A 26,732-nucleotide genomic window follows, 5' to 3' on the forward strand; every position below is an offset into this window, starting at 1 on the left:
CACGTCCCTGTGTTCATATCACGGAATAACTCGGAAGCAGGAAATATTAGGAGTTACTGGTGCACCTGACGCCCGAGAAAAAGCGTCTAGTAAAATCATAGCAGGTTGATTTAATTATTGCAGCCAGCGGTAAGATATACATTTCCTGCCCACATTTTGTATTAACTATTATAGCATCTAAATCATTTTAATATATAATATTGTTGCAGGCTATGAACAAGAATTGTAAGTTAAGTTAGGCTACTGGAAAGAAATAACGTTACTGGGTTTGATTTCAAATCCTTTTTGACATATAATAACGATTCTTTTAGTACTATTGTGGACGAAAAAAATATAACTTTTAATGCCATTTATTGTCATCAGCAGCCTGTTTCCAAACGATGACTTTTACCAAGCCAGCACGACAGCATCGCACAGTTCTTGGTTAATTTGGGTTCAGATTCAAAGCTCACCAAATGATTCTTTGATTCATTAAAAGGAATTGGTTCATAAGAATCAATTGTTCGGAGATTGGACTACGTTTTTTGCACGTTTATTCATCAGCTGTTTAAAAGATTCACTGCAGTTTCATGTTGCTGATTAGTGCAGAAAGGGTTTTTTCCCCCCTCTAATTTATTTATTTATCATTTATGCATTGTGGGTGTTTTCAATGACAGTTTAATTTCACTGATAACTTTGCAAACGATATAATCTTTTAGGTCACTATGTCAGAGAAAGATGAAGAGACATTCAAGTCTGTGGACTTGGAGCAGCAAACTGAAAAGTCTCCGGAACCAGAAATCAATCCTCAAGAATCTCCTAGTGAAACAGACAGAGAAATAGACAAACCCAGCACACCACCTGCTGAGGCCAAAGTGGAAACCACACCCTCGACCTCTACAAAGACTTCAACAGTCAAAGCTAGATGGACATCATCTGTGGAACAGTTTAAATTGAAGAGATTTTTTGTCCTCAGGGTAATGTCTTTCTTTTTCAAGTCTTGTTGTTTTCTGGGTTGACCACAAACTGGTGTTCCACTCTGTTAGTAATCATTTCTGACACATTATGTACATTTATTTTGTGTGTTGGTGCAAACAAACCATGGTTGCTCTGTGGTATAATATAGTGCTGCTTACAACACCTTTTGTAAATATGAATATCCTTAATCACCTATTAAGCAAACAATGACAGTCATAATACTCTTTAATTGTCTGTTGTCTGCCAATACTAAGTCAAACATATATCTTAACCTAAAGAGATAGCAAAGGCATGTTCCTGTGTTTAGTTTCCTCAGTCTACCTGAGGTCATTTGATTAGCAAATAGTGTTTGTTGGCCAGCTCAAAGGCCATATTTTGCTTTGTGAAAGTGGTGAAATGGAATCACCCATGCCATAAAACTATTGTATACATTTGCATTTGCAGCCAACACTTGCAACTATTGTTTGCACTTGCAATACAATTGCATTTGTATGACTAAGCAATACAATGTGTTATTACTTGTATTTTAATCAAAAGCATCTCTGGCTTTGTGTTTCTGGTGTTGCACAGCACTGTAGCTAATTAATAGTTCGATTTTGGTGTGGCACAACACTATAGTCTATTAATAGTTAGAATCAAATCAGTTATACTAACCGATGAAGGAAAGAATTAAATATGCATGACAATCTGTAATACTTTATGCACATTTAAATTGAAAGTACATAGGTTTAATATTATAGTTTTAATCTTTTTCAAAGCTTCTCCCATATGGACCACTACAACCATGTTTACACAAACAAGAACATTATGACATTCTAATATTTGGTCAGTGTCAAACACACCTTTTTGGAATTAATAGATGATCTAGCATTTTGCTCTACAGCACCCTCTAGAGGGGTCTACCCCCACCAACACCAAATGTACAGATGCTTAATGAAGATTGTTGTGTTTGACATTTTAGCCTGGAACGTTGAGCCATGGTATTGAAGATGTTAAATCTCTGGTAAACCCCACAGAAGATGGTGCTGTCCAGAGTGTCTGGCTCATGGCTGAGTAAGTGTTTTTTGTTGTTGATGTTGTTGTTGTTGTTCTCTTAGTTAAGAGTACTTTAAAAAAAAATATCCGTAGAATGTTCTGCAAATGTGCAACATTTACATGGAGTAAGCAAATCTCTCTCAGGTCTTTTGTCAAGTAAGCACTCACTACAGGACGCAATCCATTATCTCACTCAGTGTTCTGTAAATAAGTGAAATGTGCAGGAAATAATTCAAATTAATTAAACCGGCAGCAGAATGGAGCTGCTAGAAGACATTTTGCTAAATGTGCTGGCAGATGTCAACTTCTATTTGTCTTCGAGCAGGCTTACAGGAAACAGTTTTAAGGCCTTGCTATATGATAATAAATAATATATATTATAGTTCCCAAGTTCCAGACTGGTACTCACGTGTGCACACCCACACACAGAGAGACACACGTTTTTCCAGCAATGCCTGAGCAGTTCTGTGGTTTGAGATTAGGCTTGAAACAAAAAATGAAGTTAATGGAATTCATGCATTTTGACTGCTATACATTTTTTATGGAAGACTATGTTTTTTTGCTGTCAAAACAAAGACACCTGAAAGGCATGATATACAGGTTAGTTACTTAGTCTCATATGCCACATTTGTTCATTATCAAACATTCATATAACATTAAATGCATTATGTTGCCCTATGTGTGTCCTCACATTATGTGCATAATTTAAAATCTATGTAGAATTTTCTTAGAAAAATCTTACTACTAGTATGTTACTGCTTATAAAACAGATCTCTGGGGGGCCCAAAAGTTTGTGGGTTCTCAGAATTGCCTTAACTACCAATTGCAGAAGAACTCACAAAAACTCAGCATTAGAATTCACAGCCAATGCAGCTAGCTATTGATTGATTGGCTGATTTGCAATAGAATAGTCTTTGAAATGTATAAAATGCACTATGCATAGAATGGGGTCGGTGAAAATTTTGAGAGAAAATATAAATGTTTGTATATTTTTGTAAAAATAAAGAAAGAAATAGGTTTATCTCTTCTTACTTTGCCTATAAATGTAAAAAAAAATAAAGAAAGAACTAGGTTTATCTCTTCTTACTTTGCCTTTAAATTAAACAATGATTGCTTTTGTTGTATCCATGAGTTTTTAAAGACAATTTTCTAATTGGATTAATATTTACACTTAATATTAAATAGTCCATCATTAAATTAATTTTAATTAAAAATTTACTTTTGTACTTTAACTCTACTCTAATATTTGGTAGAAAAAAGTTAAACTGATACACTATTTAGTACAAAGTAAATATTTTCCAAATAACATTTAAATAATTGCTTTCAATGTGACAATTTAACTACAAATCATTAATTTAAGCATTTTAGACCGGGGGTCCCTCGCAAAAGAATCAACATGCTTTGCAAGAAAAGGCGTGAAAAAGCCTGCTCTAAGTTGCCATTTAGAATAAATGGAATAGAAACAATACTGAGACAAGATTCATTTGTCTGCATGTTCCAAACTAATCTGTCAAACTGTGAATTAACGTATGTCCAACAACTTGTTTTAGAATCCTACTGTGCTTGATCAAAGTTGTGGAAGAATTGTGAGAGATAGATATGTGGGAATGTAGGCCAGTGTAGTTACATTGATGTATTGTATGCATCACAGCAGAGGTCTGCAGTCAGGCCCAGTAGGCTAACATGTTCCGGATAATTAAACTCTATTTTAATGAAAGATGCTGTAAACAATATTAGCTAATCTGGAACTCCTGCCAGACCACAAACATCCTTATGTACTATTGAGACATAATTTATTGTGCAGGAGAGCAGCAGCACATCATCTGAGTGATGTCAAAGTAGTCAAAAGCAGCAGGAACAGAATTTTTGCATGACAAATTGCTTATGAAGTTTAATATGGTTCTTAAGTGATTGATCCGCTTCAACTACCAGGTGATATTTCAGAACATTTGGTTCAGACAGAAATCATAAAAATTCAGTCATTCCATAAAAAATTTGATACAGCAAAGTTAAATAATTACTTTACTAAATGAAGATGGCATTTATAAATAATCCAACACCAGAGTAATTAGCGATGCACAATATTTTTATTATACTGTATCAATTGAGATTTTTGTCTTGTTTATAGTTGTCGTCAATATGGGATATATAAATGTATACATTTAGATTACCTTTACTGTTATGTGATTATGTTATTCTTTAAAAATATGAATAATTTAATGACGTTCTTAATCCTCAAATCTTAAAATGATTTTTTTTTTTTGCTGTACATGATAATGTTACATTTGCGATTAACTTGTAGCATATAAGACAACTGAATATCAGTGTTGGTTGTTTATCTGTTATTATTATCTGTTAAGATTTAACTAGAGACAGTGAAGGAGGGGAATAAAATCAGGAAAGGACTGCAAACCAGGACTCAGACTATGGCAACAGACTATGACTCTGCCATTGGCCAGAATTTTAGTATTGTGCATCTTTACAATATCCATATTTTTACTACTCTCCCCATTTTCCTGTTTGTGTAGGATTGATCATTGGAACAATGAGAAGGAGCGTTTGGTGCTCATCACAGAGAACACCCTCCTCATCTGCAAATATGATTTTGTCATGCTTAACTGTGAGCAGATTCAAAAGATATCACTCAACTTCATTGACCGCATCTTCCATGGTACCTTCTGCTTTCCGCCACATACCCTCCTGAAGTAAGTAGCACCCTTGCTCTCATCAGCATCACTTCATTCATTGTTGAAAAGGCCACATCTCATAAATGAAACAAAAAAAAGTCTTAATTTGCCAGTATTTCCTCATCTTTTACACACACATCTGATATTCACATTGTTTGCTCAACTCTGAACAACAAAACCAAAAACACAAACACAAAAAATTGTCTACACTTCACTGATTGTTTTTGCCATGTGTAACAGAGCCTCGTAAGTTCAAGGACTCTCAGAACATATTTTTCTGAGAAACATCTTTCAGACTGGCATAATGCCAGTTTTGGAAGTCAGTTACAAATTCCTCCCCACTTTTTGCATGTCATGCTTAATTGCATGATAAGAGGAAAGTCTGGGGAGAGATACAGGTCATAGAGATGTGCTCTTCCAGATGACAGCTTGGCAGGGCTTGTTGAGATTGAGAGATAGACATGTGTTCTGCTTCGGTAATGACATTGTGTTTGTATTCACAATATGTAAACAAAGGAAAAAGTCAGTGTTACCTTAAATTCTTGGCGGTCTTAAAAATGTAGGCGTGGGCTAATGGTCAGAGTCTGACTTGTAACCCAAAGGTTGCAGGTCTTGGTACCGACAGATATTGTAGCTTGGTGGAGTGAATGACCAGCGCTCTCTTCCTCTCAATACCATGACTGAGGTGTGACTCTTGAGCAAGGCACCGAACCTGCTCTCCGGACGCCAGAGCAAAAATGGATACCCAGTGCTCCGGGTGTGTGTGTTTGTTCATTACTCACTGCTATGTGTGTGCACTTGGGTGGGTTAAAAGCAGAGTACAAATTTAGAGTATGGGACATACACTTTCACTTCCCCTAATAGCATATGAACACTTTATGCAGAAAACCAAGGCAAGTGAGCGTTTTTTAGTTTTCTGACATTCGAAGACAATCAGGATCTTTGCTTTATGTGTCTTTGTGAGGAGTTGAGGAACTGAGCTGCACCACAGACTTAACAGACCGCTGCTTCCATTGGGTGTGCGCTTGCAGCAGTGATGGCTATGGAGAGGCATTTGTGGTTAAATCTTAGAAGAAAGAGAAAGCCTTTCTTCTAGATGCTTCGCTTTCACCTTCTGGGCTTTCTGGCATTTCCGTTGAGGCGGTGGTTGAGAAGTTCAGGGAAATTCAGTTGTAGTCCGCTGCTTTCAACTAATTTATTCCCTGCCGTCCCAAGTCTTCATCTTAAATCTCTGAGGGGGCTGGTCCATCTCGATCTTAGGATCATTGGCAGGATCAGAAGAGTAGTGTGTCTACTCGGGGCCCTCCTTCCTTTAGGAGTCAGGCGCAGAGGCGGGCAAGTGCTAAGAGGACGAGAGCAGATCTCAGGATGGTGCTGGATGAGAAGTGTCACCATTCTAATCTGCACTCTGATTTGAACACTTCTTGTTAGTATTTATTTGATCCCCTGCTGATTTTGTAAGTTTACCCACTAATAAAGAAATTAGGGTCCTGTAATTTTTATGGTAGGTTTATTTTAACAGAGAGATACAAAATATTAACCAAAAAATCCAGAAAAATCACATTATATAAAGGTTAGAAATGAAATAAGCATTTGATACCCTACCAACCAGCAAGAATTCTGGCTCTCACATGCTGGTTATGTACCCATGTGCAACACAGATTAGTCTTGCCAATAAGAAGTTACTCCTTACATCAGCTCATTAGGTGTATAAGACACCTGTCCACCCAATCTGTGTATTCCATTCCAACCTCTCTCACCACCATGGGCAAGACCAAAGAGCTCTCAAAGGATATCAGAGACAAGATTGTAGATCTGCACAAGGCTTGAATGGGCTACAAGACTATCAGTAAGAAGCTTGGTGAGAAGGACACAACTGTGGGTGCGATTATTCAGAAATGGAAGAAAAACAAAATAACCATCAGTCTGCCTTGGTGTGGAGATCCGTGCATGATCTTGCCTCATGGGGTAAGGATGATCATGAGAAAGGTGAGAAATCAGCCCCAAACTACATGGGATGAGCTTGTTAATGATCTTAAGGTAGTTTGGACCACAGTCACCAAGCAAAACATCAGTTACACACTACGCCGCAATGGACTGAAATGAGGTCCCCCTGCTCAAGAAAGCACATAAACTGGCCCGTTTAAGGTTTGCCAAAGAACATCTAAACGATTCAGAGAAGGCTTGGGAGAAAGTGCTGTGGTCAGATGAGACAAAAATTTAGCTCTTTGGCATTAACTCGACTCATCGTGATTGGAGGGAGAGAAATGCTTTCTATGACTCCTAGAACACCATCCCTACAATCAAGCAGGGGATTAAATAAGTATTTTCGCCACTGTACTAGCTCTCTTACTGCATGACACAAAGGCAGCAATACGATCACTGGCATTTATTTTTTCTGATAACAGTGGAAACAACTTAAAGGGTACATAACATACACGGTTTCACCTAATCTCATGTTAATCTTGAGTACCTATAGAGTAGTACTGCACCCTTCATATATCCAAAAAGTCTTTAATTTTACCATATTTATAAAAGAAAAATATAGCTTTCCGATTCTCTCCAGAAAAAGCAGAGGCGTGCCATGGACGGGGCTATAATACTGATGTTTTGTGTTGTTTCCATTAACATACATTCACTTATGTGCTGATTTCCAACAAAAGATGCAATTGTACTTACATGAATGGGGTATTTTATCCCAGGGACCGCTCCATGTTTTAATAGCAAACGATGTGCAAATCCAATGTCGACTTGGGCCTTGTTTATAAAACATTCGTCACTGAAATGACCAGAACACACAAAGGCACTCCGTTGCTGTCCCTGAAAAACAAACTGCATCCACTGTTCGTGTAACGCTGGGTTCTTTAGGAAGCTGAACATGGTAAACTTTCCTTTACATCCAAAAATGCAGTTATTTGGAGTCATTCTCGAACAAATCCTATATAGCCCTGCTGACGATTTCCCAATGAAGCGCATTGATGTGCAGGGTCTCGCTCTACTCTGGTCAACGTGTGCGCGGGCGTGCTTTTCCAAGAGAAATGCTCATATAAGGAGTTCACTATCGTCTACGTCATTAATTCCACGATTGAAGAAAAAAACAGCTGAAACTTGTACCAACCTGGAAGTAAGATTTTCGGCACAGAAATTCTCAGTCATTCTTCTAAATTATTTTTTAAAACTTTGGCCATGTTAAGCATGAGAATCCATCTCTTTAACACAGTGAACAACTCTGAATACATGAAAAACCATTGTAACCCCTCTTTAAAATACTCAATCATTTTTTCCTCTACAGAAAAATGTCAAGGGTATACTGTTTGTATGCACTCACAATATCAACAAAATGTTGTGTTTTTGTAAAATAAAGAAAACGCTTTAAACAAAATACATTGCGTCAAAGCAACTGAACAACATTCATTAGGAAAACAGTGTGTCAATAATGCAAAATGATAATTAAAGGCAGTTCATCATTGAATCATACAGGATGTGCTTTCTGCTGTCTCAATCTCTTTGAACTGGGGAAGTTGTGGCTTAGTGGTTAGAGAGTTTGACTCTATAACCCTAAGGCTGTGGGTTCGAGTCTCGGGCCAGCAATACCACAACTGAGGTGTGCTTGAACAAGGCACCGAACCCCCCAACTGCTCACTGGGCACCGCAGCATAAATGGCTGCCCACTGCCCCATATGTGTTCACAGTGTGTGTGTGTGTTCACTGCTTTGTGTGTGCACTTTGGAAGGGTTAAATGCAGAGCACAAATTCTGAGTATGTGTTGCCATACTTGGCTGTATGTCACTTCCCTTCACTTTCACTTGGATTGGCCACAAAAATAAACCGAAACTAAGCCTATAGACTACTTGCCTCACAGACATGAAAAAGATATCTATAGAAAGCTTGAAATTGTATACTTTGAAATGAACCAATTCAACTTGAAAACAAGAACTCTCTGACTATATAATTTGTATGAAAGGTGCATTTCTCTCTGAAGGTGTGTCCTGTTCTGCGAAGATGGTGCTTGATAAGCCAGGGTGATGGCATCCACAATCCAGTGGGCCATCCCTTTTTAGAGAGAGCCTTCCCCTTCTGCCGGCCTCCATAACAGAAAATGAGCTGGTCTGAGGTCCTAAAGTGTTGTGTCCGATCTACATAGCATCTCAGGGCTCGGACGGGACAGAGCAAAGCTAGGGCTGGGTCTGCCTCCTACGGGGGCAGCACTTGCAGGTTCACCTTGTGAAAACTTTGGGCACACAGACGGGCCGGGGCCTCAGGAATACCTTGGAGTCAGCCGGCCCAAACTCTAGGCACAAATCGTCGACAGAAAATACGTGTAGATTTAACTTTATTCCCCCCCTAAGGAACCTGATGACCAGGTCATGCTTACCTACAGACTTACCTTCCACAGGGTCATCGTTAGCAGTGATTGCAGCGACCTAGACTTTCAGGGTGGAGGGAGACAGCCTTCACTCCAACTCTTGCTGCAAAAAGGGAAGCACGACCCTGATTGGGCATCTCGGGGGGTTTCTCGATGAGAAGAACACCACTCGATGAACAAGTTCCACTTCAAGGTGTAAGTGTGTTTCGTAAATTGTGCTCTTGGCGAAGTGATGGTGTCCACTACCTCTTGGGGTAGGTCACCAAGAACCTCCATATCCCGTCCAGGGACGAGACATGAAGTTTCCAGAGCTCTGGACATGGCTGCCACCGGGTGCCTGTCTCCGAGTCATTAGATCTTTCCTCAGAGGAATCCGCCAGGGATGCTCGCAAGAAGCATTAGTTCGGGTAACCAGGTCCGAGTTGGCCAATACAACACCACAAGTGTGGTCATCGCATGACCCAGAGAACTCCCGGTGACCTTCGTCACTCAAAGCGCGAGTTCAGTAATGTTCAGAGCTCTTTCAGAACTTCCAGATTTTTATGAATAGAATTATAGTGAGTGCTAAAGTTAGAGGTTCAAATAAAGATAGAAGAGATGGGTTTTAAGCCGATTCTTGAAGATGGCTAAGGACTGAGTTGGGGAGGTCCTTCCACCAGGAGGGAACATTTAATTTTTGGGATGGCACAATCAAGCGACGTTCACTTGCAGAACGCAAGCTTGCAGAGGGCAAATAAGTCTGAAGTAATAAATTCAGGTAAATGGGTGCAGAGCCAGTGGTAGTTTTGTAGGCAAACATCAATGCCTTGAATTTTATGCAAGCAGCTTTTGGTAGCCAGTGCAAATTGATAAACATGATGTGATGTGTATTCTTTTTGGCTCATTAAATATTGATCTTTCTGCGGCGTTCTGGTTTAATTGTAAAGGTTTGATAGAACTGGCTGGAAGACCTGCCAAGAGAGCATTGCAATAGTCCAGCCTAGACAGATCTTGAACAAGGAGTTGTGCAGCATGTTCCGAAAGAAAGGGTCTGATCTTCTTGATGTTGAATAAAGCAAATCTGCAGGATCAGACAGTTTTAGCAATGTGGTCTGAGAAAATAAGCTGATCATCATTCATAACTCCAAGGCTTCTGGCTGTTTTTGAAGGAGTTATGGTTGATGTGCCTAACTTAATGGTGAAATTGTGATTAAACGATGGGTTTGCTGGAACCACAAGCAGTTCTGTCTTGGCAAGGTTGAGTTGTGATGTGACGTGACATTCAGCCAAGTATGGTGACCCATACTCAGAATTTGTGCTTTGCATTTAACCCATCTGAAGTGCACACACACAGAGCAGTGAACACACACACACTGTGAACACACACCCGGAGCAGTGGGCAGCCATTTTATGCTGCGGCGCCCGGGGAGCAGTTGGGGGTTCGATGTCCTTCATGGAATTGAAGGAGAGAGAACTGTTCATGCACTCCCCCCACCCACAATTCCTGCCGGCCCGGGACTCGAACTCACAACCTTTCGATTGGGAGTCCGACTCTCTAACCATTAGGCCACAACTTCCCCTTTGATGGTCCATCATCCAGCAAGAAATGTCTGTTAGACAAGCGAGAAGTTACCATCGGATCATCAGGATGGAATGAGAGGTAGAGTTGAGTGTCATCAGCATAGCAATGGTATAAAAAGCCATGTTTCTGAATGACAGAACCTTATGATGCCATGTAGACAGAGAAGAGAAGTGGTCCAAGAACTGAGCCCTGAGGCACCCTAGTAGTTAGATGTTGTGACTTGGATACCTCACCTCTTCAAAATACTTTGAAGGACCTATCTGATAGGTAAGACTCAAACCACTGAAGTGTGGTTCCTGAGATGCCCTTTGCCAGTAGGGTTGATAGGAGGATCTGGTGGTTAACTGTGTCAAAAGCAGCAGACAGATCAAGCAGGATAAGTACTGAAGATTTGGATTCCGCTCTTGCCAGTCTTAGGGTTTCAACAACTGAGACCAAAGCAGTCTCAGTTGAATGTCCACTTTTGAAGCCAGATTGGTTGCTGTCAAGGAAGTTGTTCTGTGTGAGAAATCCAGAGATTTGGTTGAACACAGCTCATTCAAGTGTTTTAGCAATGAAAGGAAGAAGGGAAACTGGTCTGTAGTTCTCTAAAAGAGATGGGTTGAGGTTGGGTTTCTTAAGTAGTGGAGTTATATAAGCCTGTCTAAATGATGAGGGGAAAACACTATTGTGGAGGGATGTGTTAATGATGTGAGTGAGTGCAGGTACAACTGCAGGAGAAATGGCTTGAAGGAGATGAGATGGAATAGGATCAAGCGGGCAAGTAGTAGGATGATTAGAAAGGATGAGTTTGGAGACTTCTGCCTCAGAGAGTGAAGAGAAGGATGTAAATGAGTGTATGTTTGTTGGTGATATGAGCTTGACTGATTGTGGTGTGTGAAATTGTGAACTGATGTTTTTAATTTTATTAAGGAAAAACATGGCAAAGTCGTCAGCTACTAGAGATGAAGCAGGAGGGTGAGGAAGAGGACAAAGAAGTGGGGAAATTTTTTTAAAAAGCATGCGAAAGTTAGATGAATTGTTAATTTTGTTATGGTAGTATGTCATTTTAGCAGTGGAGACATTAGCAGAGAAGGAAGATAGGAGTGACTGATACACATTAAGGTCAGTAGTATTTTTGGATTTGCGCCACACCCTTTCAGCAGCTCTGAGCTTAGAACGGTGTTCGCGTAGAACATCAGATAACCAAGAGGCAGAAGGGGTGGTACAGGCTGGCCTGGAAGACAAGGGGCAAACAGTGTCTAAACAATATGTAAGAGTGGAGCAGAAAGTATCAGTAGCACTGTTAGCATCAAAAAGGCTACCAGTTTAGGGGAAGAAAGTGAAGATGAAACCATTGCAGCTAACTGGGAGGGTGAGAGTGAGTGTAGGTTACGTCGAAAGATTACATGTGTAGGGGTAAGTGATGTGTCAGGGAACATGTTGAGGTTAAGAGTGAGGAGGAAGTGATCCAACGTGTGCAGTGGATTAACCAGTACATCATCAGTAGAGCAGTAAGGCCACTTAATATAAAGTGAGACCAATTTAATTAATATAAAGTCAACTAATAACACATTTAGTCGACGACTAATCTACTAGAAAAATCTTTAGTCAGGGGCAGCCCTAATGACTTCCTTGCAAAATTAATTATTGGATTTATGTAAGTAATTTTGTCTTTGGATTGTAACCTTAAGTGGCCCTGAAGTGCTGTTCCAACTTGGATCAGTAACTTATAATATTCTCACAAATATTGGGAATATTTTAGCCAATGGCTTTGAACTCTCATTCATTCCTGTACTTTTCTCCGTCCTCAATGTGCGACGAATGAGGAAAATCTGAGACCATGAGTAATTTTTCCTAACTGCATTAGCAGTTTTTACAGGGTGATAAAACCCACAATGCAGCAGGATTTAACAAATGGTATCAGAGGGGAAGGAGGCTCTTTTCTTCTTTTAATTTTTGTGTGGAGGGATTATTTGAATGGAAATAGGATGTAAGGAGGACTTTATGACACAGGGAGGGAGGGGAGAACTGTCAGTACAGCTCTTGAGAAACCGATTAGAGGTAGAAATTAATGTAGTACTTTCATCTAAACCTTTTAAAGCTGGCTCAGGGGACACCAACCCAAATAAAACTAATTTGATGAATAAAATGTAATGCGGCGTGAAGTACTTAGGAGAGGCAGGCTGTATTGAGCTGACTTTATCTCCCCACATTACATTCAATTATAAATAAAATGCCATCGAAAACCACCCTAGAGTGTAGAAGGAAAAAAGCAAGCTTTAAAGCCACTCTTTCTTTTTTCTTTCTACTTCCACATTTTGCTTAATCATTTCTTTCCATCTCCGACATAATTTTTTATTATCTCTCTCTCAATCTCATACTCAAGCTGTCTGCACTTCTCTCTTTTAAATTAATGTGCACGCAGTTCCCTTCATATGTTGTCCTTTTTAACTTACAACACCTCTTAAATATTATTTATTTTGTCTCATTGACTGTAATCACTGCAGATGATGAGCCCTTCAGTCTTTTATGGTTAGTCACCTCAGATGACACCTGAGATGTTTTTTGTTCAGAATCTCACTTACAGTACAGTAGTGGGACAGTAGAATACAGGATAGTAGAATACTACAGTAGAATTGCCTCAAAAAGGCAAATCTCAGCTATTACTTAACACCATCATTCAGTTTCAGTCCGATTAATTATTGAGCAAATGGAATGTCTTATGGTTCTGTGCTATGGTCAGTATTATCTTCATGTTAGAATGTATACATTGCAATGCTCCAGTGTTATAATTGCAGGCATTTGTGCATTCTATGGAAATTCAGTGTGCAGATTTTAGTCTCTGTTTGTGTTGTTTCTTTGAGCTATCAGTAGTTGACACTGGATCAATGCAGTGAATCAGCAGAATATTATTAAAATATCCCAGACAGTGTGAACAGGACCCCAACAAAAAATGCAGGGCTCTTGAATCATCTTGAAGGCATCCACATTTTCACTTACTACTTCAAGTATATTTCTGGAATATATTGGCACCATATCAGTTCTAATGTTAGTGTTTTTTTATTCATTAATCAGTTTTGGTTAGGATTAGATATACTACCATTCAAAAGTTTTGACTCTGATATATTTTATGGTTTTTAAAGATGAATCTTATGCTCAACAAGTAATACTATGAAATATTATTGGCATTTAAAAAAATTGTTTTCTGTTTTAATATATTTTTAAATGTTTTTGTTTTTATTCCTTTAATGGCAAAGCTACAATTCAGTGTAATATGATTCCTCTGAAACCACTCTAATATGCTGATTTGGTGCTTATGAAACATTTCTTATTATTATCGATGTTAAAAACAGTTAATATTTGTATGATTTTTTTTTAAAGCATCTTTGTTGAATAGAATATTCAGGAGAACAGCATTAATGATATAATGTTATGTAAAAAGTATTTACTGTCACTATTGATCAATTTCATGCATTATAAGATTACATTTACTGTCATCTAGTGTATTAGCACTGTCATGTACTGCATAATTTTTAGCATATCTATTTTTAGAATATCTATTATAATGTTGTGATGCCTAAATTAAATTGAAGCATTTAAAACTAGTGTGTATTATACTTTACTTTTGTTTTCAAAATGTAATGAATAATATTAAAATAATTAATGGCATATTAACATCAGCCAGAATTTGTATATTGTGCATTCAAACAGCATTTGAAAACGGTCAAAAACATCATATTTAAAACCTTTCCTCAAAAGGTTGAAAAAAAAAAAAAGTGTGCCGATTCGTGTGGACTTTTGCCATGAGTCATTACAGTGATTAATGACTTTACTAAGGACAAGACAGCCCTGTTAACTCTTTTTTTTTTTCTGTTCTGTTTTTAATTCCAAGACTGTACATCTCTTAGCAAAAAGAGCATTGGATGTGTATTCAGTCAGTCAGGAAAAAGTTTTCACTTGGTAATGAAATGTATTTACTGTACAGCCAAACAATGCAGTGATTACACCATGTCCAAGTTTTCTTAGCCCCGATGTGGTGCAAAGAGAGTTCATTCACTGCGGCTGGATGAAGGAGTGTTTTCAAAATGTGCTTTTCAACCCAGACTGTCTAGACATTACCCATCTATCCTGCACATCACTCATGTTTTCACCGTAGCTTGTGCTGACAAGAACTTGTTTGAAAAATTTTTACAGAATGTTTCTATAAAAGAATTTTTAAAAAGCAAGTCAAATGTAAAAAGGATGTTTATGAAACAGTGTTTTCAGCTATCTGTCAAAGGAAAGCATCTAGAGAATGAAATTTGCAATTAAGCACAGAAGATTGCCATTAAAAAACTTGGATAGGCGAAGCAATGACCATATATCACCACAGAGATGACCGAGAATAACTGTTCTGTTTATTATTATGAACTGAAATCAAAGCTGAATTTTCAGCAGCCATTACTAAGTCTTCAGCGTCACATTCTAATATACAGATATTTTGCTCAAGAAACATTTCTTAACATATTTTTATGGAAACCATTATAATCTTGGCTTATGTCTTCTGCCACTTTTGATCAATTTAATGAGTCATTGCTTTTTTTTTTGTAATTACTGCTTTTTTATTTTTATAGAACACATAAAAATACATCGCAACAAAGACATCCCAGAACCTCCCCCCATCCCACACCTATCCCATCGCACCCCAAAACCCAGATAAATACAAAAGTAAAACAATACAAGATCAAATAAATAAATATATAAATACAAACAGTACTAATAGTAATATAAACAACAGAATGACATCTTTAGACTAAATAACAAAATCTTCGAGACTATGGAAATCCAGTTCTTCCACATAGATGCGGGGTTAGTCTGTGAAGAAGACAGTTCCAGGTATAGTATTTCCAATAAAGAATGAATCCAACACTTAGCAGAAAGGTCATGAGAGGTGTCATTCCAGCGTTGAACTAGTATTTTTCTTTGCCGCAGTCAAAGCTGCTAGCCAAAATTTCTGTTCTTTCTCATTTACAGAAAATTGAGAATTATTATTCAACAATAAAATTACAGGATCTTTTGGAAAACGAATCTTGATAACCTTGTACTGCATAAAAACATCAAGCACAATGTCCCAAAACACCTGGACAGTCCCATAGCATATTATGTTTCAAAGTGTCAAGGCAACCTGGTCCGCAAAATATTCAATATGGATGGGGTGAAATACTCATAGCATATAACGCATTAATGAGTCATTGCTAAATAAAAGTATACATTTCTTTAAAATAATTTGTATTGAACTTCAAAATTAAATGAAATGCTGATTTTTTTTTTTTTTTTTTTTTTTTTTTTTTATTTAAAAACAAATTTGAAAATGTTTTGTTCTATTGATAGATAAATCTAAACTAATCAACCACGTAACATTACTGAACACTTGATTATGAATCACACAGGTTTGCGGTTTGGTCAGCAGAGGGAGCAGTTTCACACATTTAGAGCAGCATCCACATACAGTATTATTCTCCCCAAACTGCACTGTATCCAAAACCACCTTGCACATATTACCTGATTAAGAACCAGGCTAGCAAAATAACTTCTGAATCACTTTTTAGTTTTGCAGATTTCCTAGACCTTGCGATCTATCTTCGCTTGTGCCATTAAGTGCTCTGGGCGGGGTGTAAACTGCACAAACAAAAGGACTGTATTGCAGCATTCATAGTGATTGACTTCCTGGAATGGATTAGCTAAAGTTTACATAGGGATTTGTTAACCATTTCTTAACTATGTGTCAACATGCTAGTGCTTGTCAGGTCATTCACTGTATTGACTGTGTCCACTGCAGTCATATAGATTAATGTTTCTGCATCGTTTGGACATGAGTGACTCTGGGATGATTTGTCAATGTCAAGAAGCATAACGCTAAATCTCTAAATCGTGTGTGTTTTATACGGTGAGCGCGGATTTATTCCTGACTGCAGTAAAATATTGTCTACAGTGCTATGAAAAAGTATGTGAAACCTTTGGAATTGGTTGGTTACATGTATTAATTGGTCATAAAATATCATCTGATCTTCATCAATGTCACAAGTATAGACAGACACAATGTGTTTAAGCTAACAACACAAAAACAATAGTAATCTTTCATGTCTTTATTGAACACATCTCATTAACTAACACTGCTGTAAGTAAGGAAAAAGACTTTTTGTGATGAATTTCACAATGAATTTCTTCTACATGGCAGTACTAAATAAAAACTATGGTATTTAAACAAAATAAGGAACAATACACTTCATTGTGCGGTAAAAAAAACAAAAAAAACATTGAAAGCTCAAAAATTAAATTTGATGAAAAATTGATGACATTTAATGCAGAAAATCAACCAATTCAAATATGAACATACTTTTTTTGCAACTGTATGTTACACAGAAGCATTACGATATGTATGATTTCCTGGCATTTACTTCCCTGAATCTTCACCCCATGAGGAAATTAGTCACTGGATAGAATAAGGCCCCACCTAGTATGTCTTTCTCTCATCTTCCCTTTTCTCTTATTCTCCGTCTGTGTCTTTCGTTCATGCAATTATCCTGTCAATTAAAACAGTGGCGTATAGACGTCTATGCGGTGAGTGTTGTCAAATCTGGTCATGCTGCTCAATCGTGGGATCTATTGAGCAATCTGAGGATTTGTTTGTTGGCTCTGGCACTCCGCGAGCTACTTGCCATGACAGCTGTGGCAGACCTCTGATATTCATCTAGTGTGTTACCAGTCCTCAGTCATACAAAGAGCAGTGGACCGCTACAGGAATTTCAAGACGCTGCACCACAGCTTTACTAAGAATACATTGGAGTGTGTGTTTCTTGTTGTTTATTTTTGAGCTGTTTAAAAAATGAAACTCATCAATCCTACATTAAACCTCCCATGCTACTGTATATGAATTGTTTTATCTTCTTTCTCATGTCATCTAAGGTAACACTAAATGACTGTAGAAAAAACAGTTTCCCATGTGTTTGTCACTGACATGCCATTTAATCTAAGGAATGTGAAGTGTTTTCCCGTAAAGTTCATTTTGGTGTTTCTGTATTTAAGTACACTACATTGTAGCATTAAATGACAAAATGGCATTAAGAAAATTTCTCATTGATCCTGGCAAACCAATCACATAATGGCTCTGATGAATCCCTTTCAGATATTTATGTCAACCAGTCATCATTTGCAGATAGCATAGAAATCATAGAATAGTGGTGTAAAATGAATCACAACTGTTGCAGAAGTGTTTAAGATCACTTAAAAACAGATGTTTTTTGATAACAGACACCCAAAACACTTTAAATTAAACATGTCAGCAAACATATATCAATTTATAACATGACAATATTTTATTATTATTATTACACAAAAGCAGTTTATTAAGGCATTTCCTTTGTGAAGGGACTCTGACACTTCTGGAAATTTTGAAAATGATTTATATTTTTCATAAAAAAATAATTAATAGTTAAGTTTTTGCATGTCATTTTTTTTTTATTTCTTTGAACAAGAATATTGTCTGCACTATGAAGCAATTACAATTTAATGACTAATGTGACTTTGAAAATGATAAAATGTATTTATAATATTTATATACACTATCCCACTATTGTTTTTTGTAATTGTAAAACTGAGTAACATTTTGTGCCAAAGCATTTTTTTTTTAATTACTCTTTTGCATCTTTATATTTGAAAAATGTTCCTTCAAATACTGTACATAAACAGACACAAAACATTATTCAAATTTTATGGCCAGCAGGAAACATTAAATGAAGTGTGACTTTTTTTCTAGGAATACACTTCTGTGTGTAACGCATCCCAGGGAAGCTTGTGCGTCATGCATGACGGATCTTAGCATTCATTTTTCACCTCCTCTTTTTTGCCTTTTCATTTCATCCCTCCCTTTCCCTCCCTTTCTCAATCATGTAGAGTGATGGAATGAAATAGTCTCTGCGTATGCAAGAGAGAGAGAGAGAGAGACTCGTGGCAATGATCAGTGAAAGCTCAAGCCTGTACCATAAACAGTGAATGTCCTAGCCCTCTGGCTGCTGCGGCCCAGCCCTCTGCCTGTCTCAACTGGCCCTCATGTACTGATAGCTTTCCTCTGGAATCAGCTCACACACACACACACACACACACAGAGAAAAACACACATCTGCTTTCCCACAAACAACGTATGCACATTTGATGCTTTTAAGCAAACATACAAAACGTTATATACTCAAGACACAGTCAAATTTTCAGCCTTTTATTTCTGAGTCAGATTTTGTGCCGCCCCATAATAACCTTTCCTCCTTTTTTCTCTCAACACAGCAGTTTATTCAGCAGGGTGTAGTCAGCGAGACCTCAGCAGCCATTGTCAAGTTCTGAAAGTGTTAGTGTAAACAGGCAGCACCGGGAGAGCTGGAGACACAGCCTTGCCCTGTAGTTATGTTTTTTTTTTTTTTCTATCTAAAGAGTCCCTCTTTCTCTGTAGCTTTAAGGTATGTGTGTTTGGAGAGGATCTGGTCCTGCTTAAGAGTCTGTTGGTTTTGTCAAAGTACGACACACCTGGAAATGCAACAGGAACTTTTTTAAGCATCTGTGCACATAATCAAATCAATCGTCTTGAATTGAAGATGGGGATATGTATTGATAAAAGGATTTATGTGTTAAGATTCCAAGCACTGACATATGTGCACACTGAAAGCAGAATGTTATATGTGCTACATAAAATACCCTAAATGAAAAAACTGACATTAAACATTAAACAAGAAATAATTTATCTCCCCCCCCCCCCCCCCCAAAAAAAAAAATACATTTCATTTATTCATTTACATTGTCATATAATATCTTGAAATAAAAAACTTTAAAATTATTGAAATTATTAACTTTAAGGCGCTGTTGCAACCTTTTTTAACCTGTACAAATTAGTATTATTTTTATTATATATACACTTCTTTATTTAGGTTAATAAACCTAAAGTATATGTTTTTCAGTATATGTAAGCACTGCGTCATAACTTTGAGATATATAATTTGTGACAAATTCGGAGAACTAGTGAATAAGTGGAGAGTGTTGGGGAAAAGAATGAAGAGAAAATGAATCAGTTGTTTCAACCCTCAGGCTGAATGTATCTATCTATCAGCCCAGAAAAACAAAAAAGGACAGTTAAAAGCTCCTGCGGCTAAACACTGAATGCTTTGTAGTGATAACAGTAGATGCTTGACTTTACCTGGAGCCCAGTCTTTCTGTATGAGAGTGAACTGGTTACGTGTTGTGCTGAAGGGCACATCAGTCTCAGTCAGACACACGAGAAGTGTTTGTCTAATGAAATTTCACTTCCAATAAAAACCCTACACTTTAAAAGAAAATAAAGGTTCTTTACTGGGAATGGTTATTTCATGGCATCGCTGCAAAAAACCCTTTTGAAACCTTTTATTTTTAAGAGTGCATCTAAGATGACAAATTCCCGAAGTTGAATTTACACCAAGCTCCTTCCATTAAAAGCTCTCTTGAATTAAGGAAATGCCAATTACATTTCTCTGATTTCCCAGACCTCTCTGTTAACTAATCATTCTGAAAACAAAGAAAAATGTTTTTTTATATATATATATATAATTCCTCATTCTGTAAATTGTAAACAGGCACCATGCAATAGGTTTCTGGTGCAAATGCAAAAACAGAGTGTGATGCGGCACAATAACAGCCAATCACAATCTATTCAGTTTTTAATTTACATTCATAAGGAACGTGATTTTAAACCAATGGCATGTTACTGTGGGCGGGGCTGCTTGGAGCAACAACACAGAAATAGAAACCAAGCAGGAAATAAGCAGGTTCCAAACTCATTTAAACGCTGAAGATGTTTTACTGCTTTTCAGTTTATTTTGTTGCACTAATAGATGATGCAATACTTACAAATTGGTATTAAATGAAGAATGCTGATAAGTCTCTTGGTACAACTGTATGGTCCATTTGTAAAAATCACAGCCTTACATGCCATGACTGATGGAGAAATGGTATATAGTCAATTGTGAAAGATGTTTGCAAAATATGGAATGGTGCCAACACATTTCAAAGAGCGAATGTTTGGAGGTTTTAAAGCCCTGTGTTTGCTGCCAGGCACTCTTTAGTCTTTTGAGGTTTCATCAGCCTGGAAAATAAAGACATCCCCTCTAGGCTTTTCATTAAAATCTATTTACTTAAAATGGCATGAGAGAAAGGCAGGGTGAATGAAAGAAAATCTGATGAGCGGAGGGAATTGCCTCTAAGCTTAGCAAACATTATGTTGGCTTGTGCATAAAAGAAGCAACCTGAAGAAAAATGGTGGCAGTTTTGGCAGGGAGTGAAGCTGGTGGGGGTCTGGGTTCAAGCAGACCTAATTGAATGCATGAAATTGTGAGTCACTGAGCAGATAATGCACTTGTTAGTAAGGGTTTGCAGCTGAAGAAAAAACAGTGCAGTTGAGTAATTTTTGTGCATGCTTTAGCAAACTTTTTGATGCTAGGCACCTTCAAATGTGCTGATCCCCTTTGTGAGATACCCACTTCCTAAAATATATATATTACAAAACTGTTGAGATGAGATTTTGAGTTTATTTTTCCCTCTTAGCAGAGTTTAATGTATATTTCTCTAGAAATGCTGTCATTTATGTCATTGCATACATGCATTACGTTATGTGTTTTTCAGGAGAGAAGGTGAGGGTGTGCGGGTGTTTTGGGATAAACTCAGAGAACCGTCTTTCACTTCCCGCTGGAATCCGTTTTCTGTTGACTATCCTTTCACTACATTCACCTATCACCCTGTCAAGAGTGCCAATGAGGAGCTGGGTCGCCTGTGTGATGTGAGTATTATAATGCAACACTTCCGTCAGGTCTCATGCCGTACATTTCTATAAGATGTCTTGTTTTAGTCATACTATTAGACTTAAAAATGGCAAAACCCAAACTTTAAATGAGCTCAATTCTCAAATGCCGTTTATTGACAAGTATTTCGGAGGCGCTGCTACAGACAGCTTACAGAGGTGGAGTAAGAATCCACAGTTTCTTGGAATTAGAGTTTGGAAGAAATGACGCATTCATGGATGGTGTAATATTTATTTCACCACATGTTAAAGATTTCAAAGAATGACTGCCTGAGGCTGAGGAAAGGTTACTTAAGGCAGCGTTTCTCCAACTTCTAAAGCCACAGGGTCAGGAGAAATTTCCTGAAAAAACCTTACCAAAAAAAACTATTGACTTAAGTTATTGACTATAAGTATTAATGTATGAAAGGCTTACTTGTTTTACAAAGGGGCTTAGTGCTTTCGCATTCATTATACAGGTTTTAAGAAGCCAGGCACTTAAAGTTGATCATTTAGATATCAATATGGTAATAATGATAGTTTACTGTATATCTCATTGCAAAAGTAGGTGTATTATCAAAAACATGTTGTTTTTTAACAATAAGCTTACCAAACAAGGGCATCTTTGTATGCATATAAAAGCAACCTTCTATTTTATTTATGTCTGTAAATAATATTAATTAAAAGATTATGTGCGGACTGAATATAATGACACTTGTGAATTGCAATTAAATGAAAATGTTTCATCATTTCAATTTATGTTAAATGCAATTAGTTGAACATTGGAGTGATTTTTTTGCCCACTTCAGAAGTTTATCTTTATACATGTGACCCTGGACCGTCTTAAGTCAATGGAGTATATTTTTAGCAATAGCCAAAAAAACATTGTTGTATGGGTCAAAATTATAAATTTTTCTTTTATGCCAAAAATCATTAGGATGTTGAGTAAAGATCATGTTCCATGAAGGTATTTTCAAAATGTCCTACTGATACATCAAAACTTAATTTTTGATTAGTAATATGCATTGCTAAGAACTTCATTTGGACAACTTTTTTGCACCCTTAGGTTCCAGATTAATCTTTCAGATAGTTGCATCTCGGCCAAATAATGTAATTTTGTATCATTATGTATTTGGATATAAAATTGTATTTATACATATTTGTAATGATCAGGTTGCAATTTTGTACATTTAAAATGATTACATTTAAATGTAATGATGAATAACACACTACAATTACAAAATCAAGTATTTTATATGTGTAGAATATCAGTCAACATATCAGAAAAAGGTATATATACTAAACATAATTAAAACATTAATAAAATAATAATTAAAAATGTACTTTTAAATTATTACAAAGTGTTCGTTTTAAAACTATACTTAAGCATGTAAAGAAGAAAAAAGCTATTTTATATAGTGTAACAATATATAAAACTTCATAGTCACGGGAAAAAGGAGGCGGGAACCGTCAGACATTCAAATGAAAACTTTAATAACAAAATAAACACAAAACAGCGCGACAGCCCCTCACGGACGACTGCCGCGCACAAACAAAACCAAACCATAAAATTAAATCCATGCCTGGTCCTCTCTCGTCCTTCTCTGTCGTAACTCCTTCTCTTTATACTTCCGGAGCTCCTCCGTGGAACTCGAGACCGGTGAGTAGCGCAGGTTTCGCTCAATTCCAATCTGTTCCCACGGTTCTCGGCCCCGCCCCACTCATCCATATAGTTTTAAGATTTGAAGTACACTACAAATACACTTTCAATATAATTAAGCACTTGCTTTTTCACAAGGAGTGCTTAATTGTATTAAAAGCTGTATGATTTTGTAGTTGTCATTGCTAACTATCTGAAGTAGCCTTCTTCTTATGTCATGATGATCTATTGGAGTCGGGGGCCCGTGGACAGTTTAGGGCTATGAAAATTTTTAGACAATTAACCAGAAATAAAGTCCAAGTAATAGTTTAACCATATGCATAGATAGATCACTTTAAAAAACATGAGCTGCAAAATTGTCCCTGGCTCACTCATCATGGCCATGGGGTCCAGGACAATCTGCTGTCCTTTTAAGTATTTACAGTATGTAGTTCAAGGTGTGAGCGAAGGGTGTTATGCAGGTGACCACACAGATCGCATAACCAGTCATTTGCACTTCTGGGTGTCTGCTCCCACAGCCACATTCCCATTCCTCACATTCCACCGCTGCTGTGTACTCAACCTGACAAACATGAGATGAGTTAAGTTTTCATAAGATGTTTTAGTACTGAATAAATGACGTTTCCATATTTTCCTTCATTGTTTAGATTGAAAACTTCAGGGAGCAGCTGACTTTGGCAGCACAGAATGCCCACAGCAAGAATCCTGTACCTGGGAAAGCCAACGGAGTTCTTGTGCTGAACCAACCTATCCTAATCGAAACATACGTGGGTCTGATGTCTGTCATTGGCAACCAAAACAAGCTGGGCTATTGCTTAGCACGAGGCAACATTGGTTTCTGAGTGCACTTTGTGAGTCTTCCAGTGATGGTTTACACTAAGTAATTCTCTTATACCAGCTTGGCATGTGTAACTAATACTTATAATAAGATACTTAGGATATTTGAAATCAAGGAACATGTATCATTTGTATTCCTAAAATACATTCAATATCCATCAAACCTTTTAGTCTCATCTAGTTATACTGCCCCAAAATCTTTTTAAATAACAATGTCAGTTGGGTCATTTCCTTTGGGTTGTGTCATGACATAGAAAATATGTTGTCCCTCCTCCTACGACTTCCTGTGTAGAAATATCTTGTTTTTAGTTTTGTTATTTCCCTGCAGGATCTGATTCATCGGCTATGTGATTTGTAAAGTGCCTTTACTTTCTGTATTTATGCTGATATTCTACCTCATCACAGGGCTTCTTACAGAGCAACTGATGCATGAAGGTACACTTCACTATTATTACAGTCGAACAGAGAGCTGGATTTTCCCTCATTTTGTAATGACTACATTTGCTTAGTCGTCTTGATTTGTTTCTACAGCAGAATGTCAAACATATTGTGAAGTCTTTTTAAAAATAAATGCTTATACAGAAACTTGGTTCATTAGTGCTGAATACATTTTCATTAACTTCAATTAGGAGTAATTCAAACAAAATTGTGTCTGATGTGTGCTTCATTTATCTGAATAGTCTGCACTATTTTGATTTATAGGGCATTTCCCCATGCATGAATTATTAAGGTTGGGCCAGTGTAACCATATCTGGTTAAAAATATTATTAAATATATTCCATACTTTTTTACATTTTGCACTATATTTGTGTAAATTATACATTTAAGGAAATTGTCCTCTTAAAGACTGGCCTCAGTTAACATGATGTAGAACATTCACTGATTGTAGATACTTTTCATTTGTTATTAAAAAAATATACTTTATTGTGCAGCATCTAACCTTGGTAGTTTAGTCATTTCATAATTTTTTTATTATTTTGTATTATCATAATTAATGGAGAATTCACACTCATAATTTAAAACTATCAAAGACAGATTTTTAATTTTTAAGTAGCTTTAAAAAAAGACTTAAAAAATATTTGTATTCTATTACTATTATGTATTATTTTAGTTTTTATAATCTACATTGCTTTAAATGAATATATAAACCATAATTAGATGATCAAATATAAGGTAAGTGCTTTATTGACAGCCTCGGGGAAATTGGACATGAAATTACAGGTCCTTTAAGAATGCAGGAAAAAAAAGCAGAATCAAATAATAAATGCATACAAAATAAAAATACAATGTGTAATTAGTTGCACAAAAAATGCATAGTGAACACTGGATTGTGCAAGAGAACATGCAAAACAGCTTTTGAATAAATGGAACAATTAGTACATACAGTAAACTAATAGATATGAAAATACAGGTGAATTATTTTATACCTTATAGGCATGCTTTTTATATTTTAAAAAGTTTTGTTTACTATCTTTCTGCGGCACCCTCTGTAAAGCGGAATATATACCCATCACCAGTGTGGAGTCTGCAGACATTATAACTCTGACCTGGCGAACGTTATGTGTTAATCTCTTGTTCATCTGATGACATTTCTATATGCTGCACAATGGCTCGGTGTGTGCTACCAGATCTCAATTCAGAAGCTCTGCGAATATATGTGCATTATTTCCATTCATCAACCTCTCACAATATCAATTTACAGCAGAACAAGCTTGTGGCTTGTTTACTCAACCTGTAAGCTACCCTGTTCGTTTTGTACATGTTACCAATCATGAAGGTTTGTATTTTTGTCTTTAAGGACGTTAATACTTAAAAGGGTTAATACTTTTCCTGTGAAAGCGCGGATGTGTCTCGCAATCCAGGATCAGGCACTGCTGTCCCCCCGGGCCATGGTTTCTCCACCTCTGCTCGTAAAAGGTCTACAAAGAAAACCTTGGAACATTTGCCAAATAATGTCACATATCACTTCTATATCACACTCTAGTGTGGTGGAATCTTGATTCTACTTGGGAATTAAGCAGAAATACCAGTATTGTAACATATGTTTTCAAAAGTGATATTTTCATATACTGACCTCGGTGAATTAAGCACTTTATGGACTGTTTTCAGTTTTTTTCTCATGTGTTTTGTAAGCACATTGATGTCATCCCTGTAATTGCATGTTGTGTGTTGCAGAGCGGTGTTTCCATGGAGGCTTGACAATAATTGCTTTGGCTTTCAGTTATCTTTTGTAAAAATTCACCCATTAGACAAGAGCAGCACATGCCACCCACAAGATTCTAAATATATAAATTATTTCGAGATATTTCATTGCATAATATTTCACTGTTGCATAATTTAGGCTAATATTTTCACAAATTAAAAGTAGTGTATTATTCTATATGCATGAAATAGAGTGATTTGTTTCTTTTTCTTTATAATATTTATATTCAATCTGTATGCATTTATGTGTATTTGTAAAGTCAGTGTACCAGCAGAATGATTTTTAAACTGATATTTTATGGTAATAAAATTATGTCTCTTAAAGACATTTGACAATATTCTTACCTGAAGCCATCAGTGCAGCCCTTGACCTTACATAACAGCTGCCTTACCATGGAGAAATATATTTATTTTAATAAATATAGAATTATAGTTTTGGAAGTCAATATGCTGTACTACATATTAATTTTTATTTATTTATTTTTTTCATTTTTTAATGAGGCACAGCCTCTGACAAACTGATATCCTTTTGTTTTTTCCATGTTTAGTAAATGAGTGAAAGCTGACATGGACTATTTTGTAACTGACTTATTCTTTTCCTTGAGTCCCAATTACCA

The 26,732-nt window shown here is 36.9% G+C and overlaps 1 protein-coding gene across 1 annotated transcript; it reads left to right on the forward strand.

Annotated features, from left to right (window-relative positions):
- On the forward strand, positions 1-24,498 carry LOC128015569 (tumor protein p63-regulated gene 1-like protein). Its single transcript, XM_052599486.1, has 6 exons — positions 1-129; positions 699-956; positions 1,919-2,010; positions 4,521-4,697; positions 21,263-21,416; positions 23,724-24,498. The coding sequence occupies exons 2-6, from the start codon at positions 705-707 to the stop codon at positions 23,916-23,918; spliced, it is 870 nt and encodes a 289-aa protein (XP_052455446.1). The 5' UTR covers positions 1-129; positions 699-704; the 3' UTR covers positions 23,919-24,498.
- The last annotated feature ends 2,234 nt before the right edge of the window (positions 24,499-26,732 follow it).

The sequence above is a fragment of the Carassius gibelio genome, chromosome A6, assembly GCF_023724105.1.
Source record: "Carassius gibelio isolate Cgi1373 ecotype wild population from Czech Republic chromosome A6, carGib1.2-hapl.c, whole genome shotgun sequence".
Lineage (NCBI taxonomy): Eukaryota > Metazoa > Chordata > Actinopteri > Cypriniformes > Cyprinidae > Carassius > Carassius gibelio.

Coding starts and splice junctions, on each gene's coding strand:
- LOC128015569 (XM_052599486.1), top strand. CDS start 705: ATGTCAGAGAAAGATGAAGAGACATTCAAGTCTGTGGACTTGGAGCAG. Junction 957..1,918: donor AGAGATTTTTTGTCCTCAGG/GTAATGTCTTTC, acceptor TTGACATTTTAG/CCTGGAACGTTGAGCCATGG. Junction 21,417..23,723: donor AGCTGGGTCGCCTGTGTGAT/GTGAGTATTATA, acceptor TTCATTGTTTAG/ATTGAAAACTTCAGGGAGCA.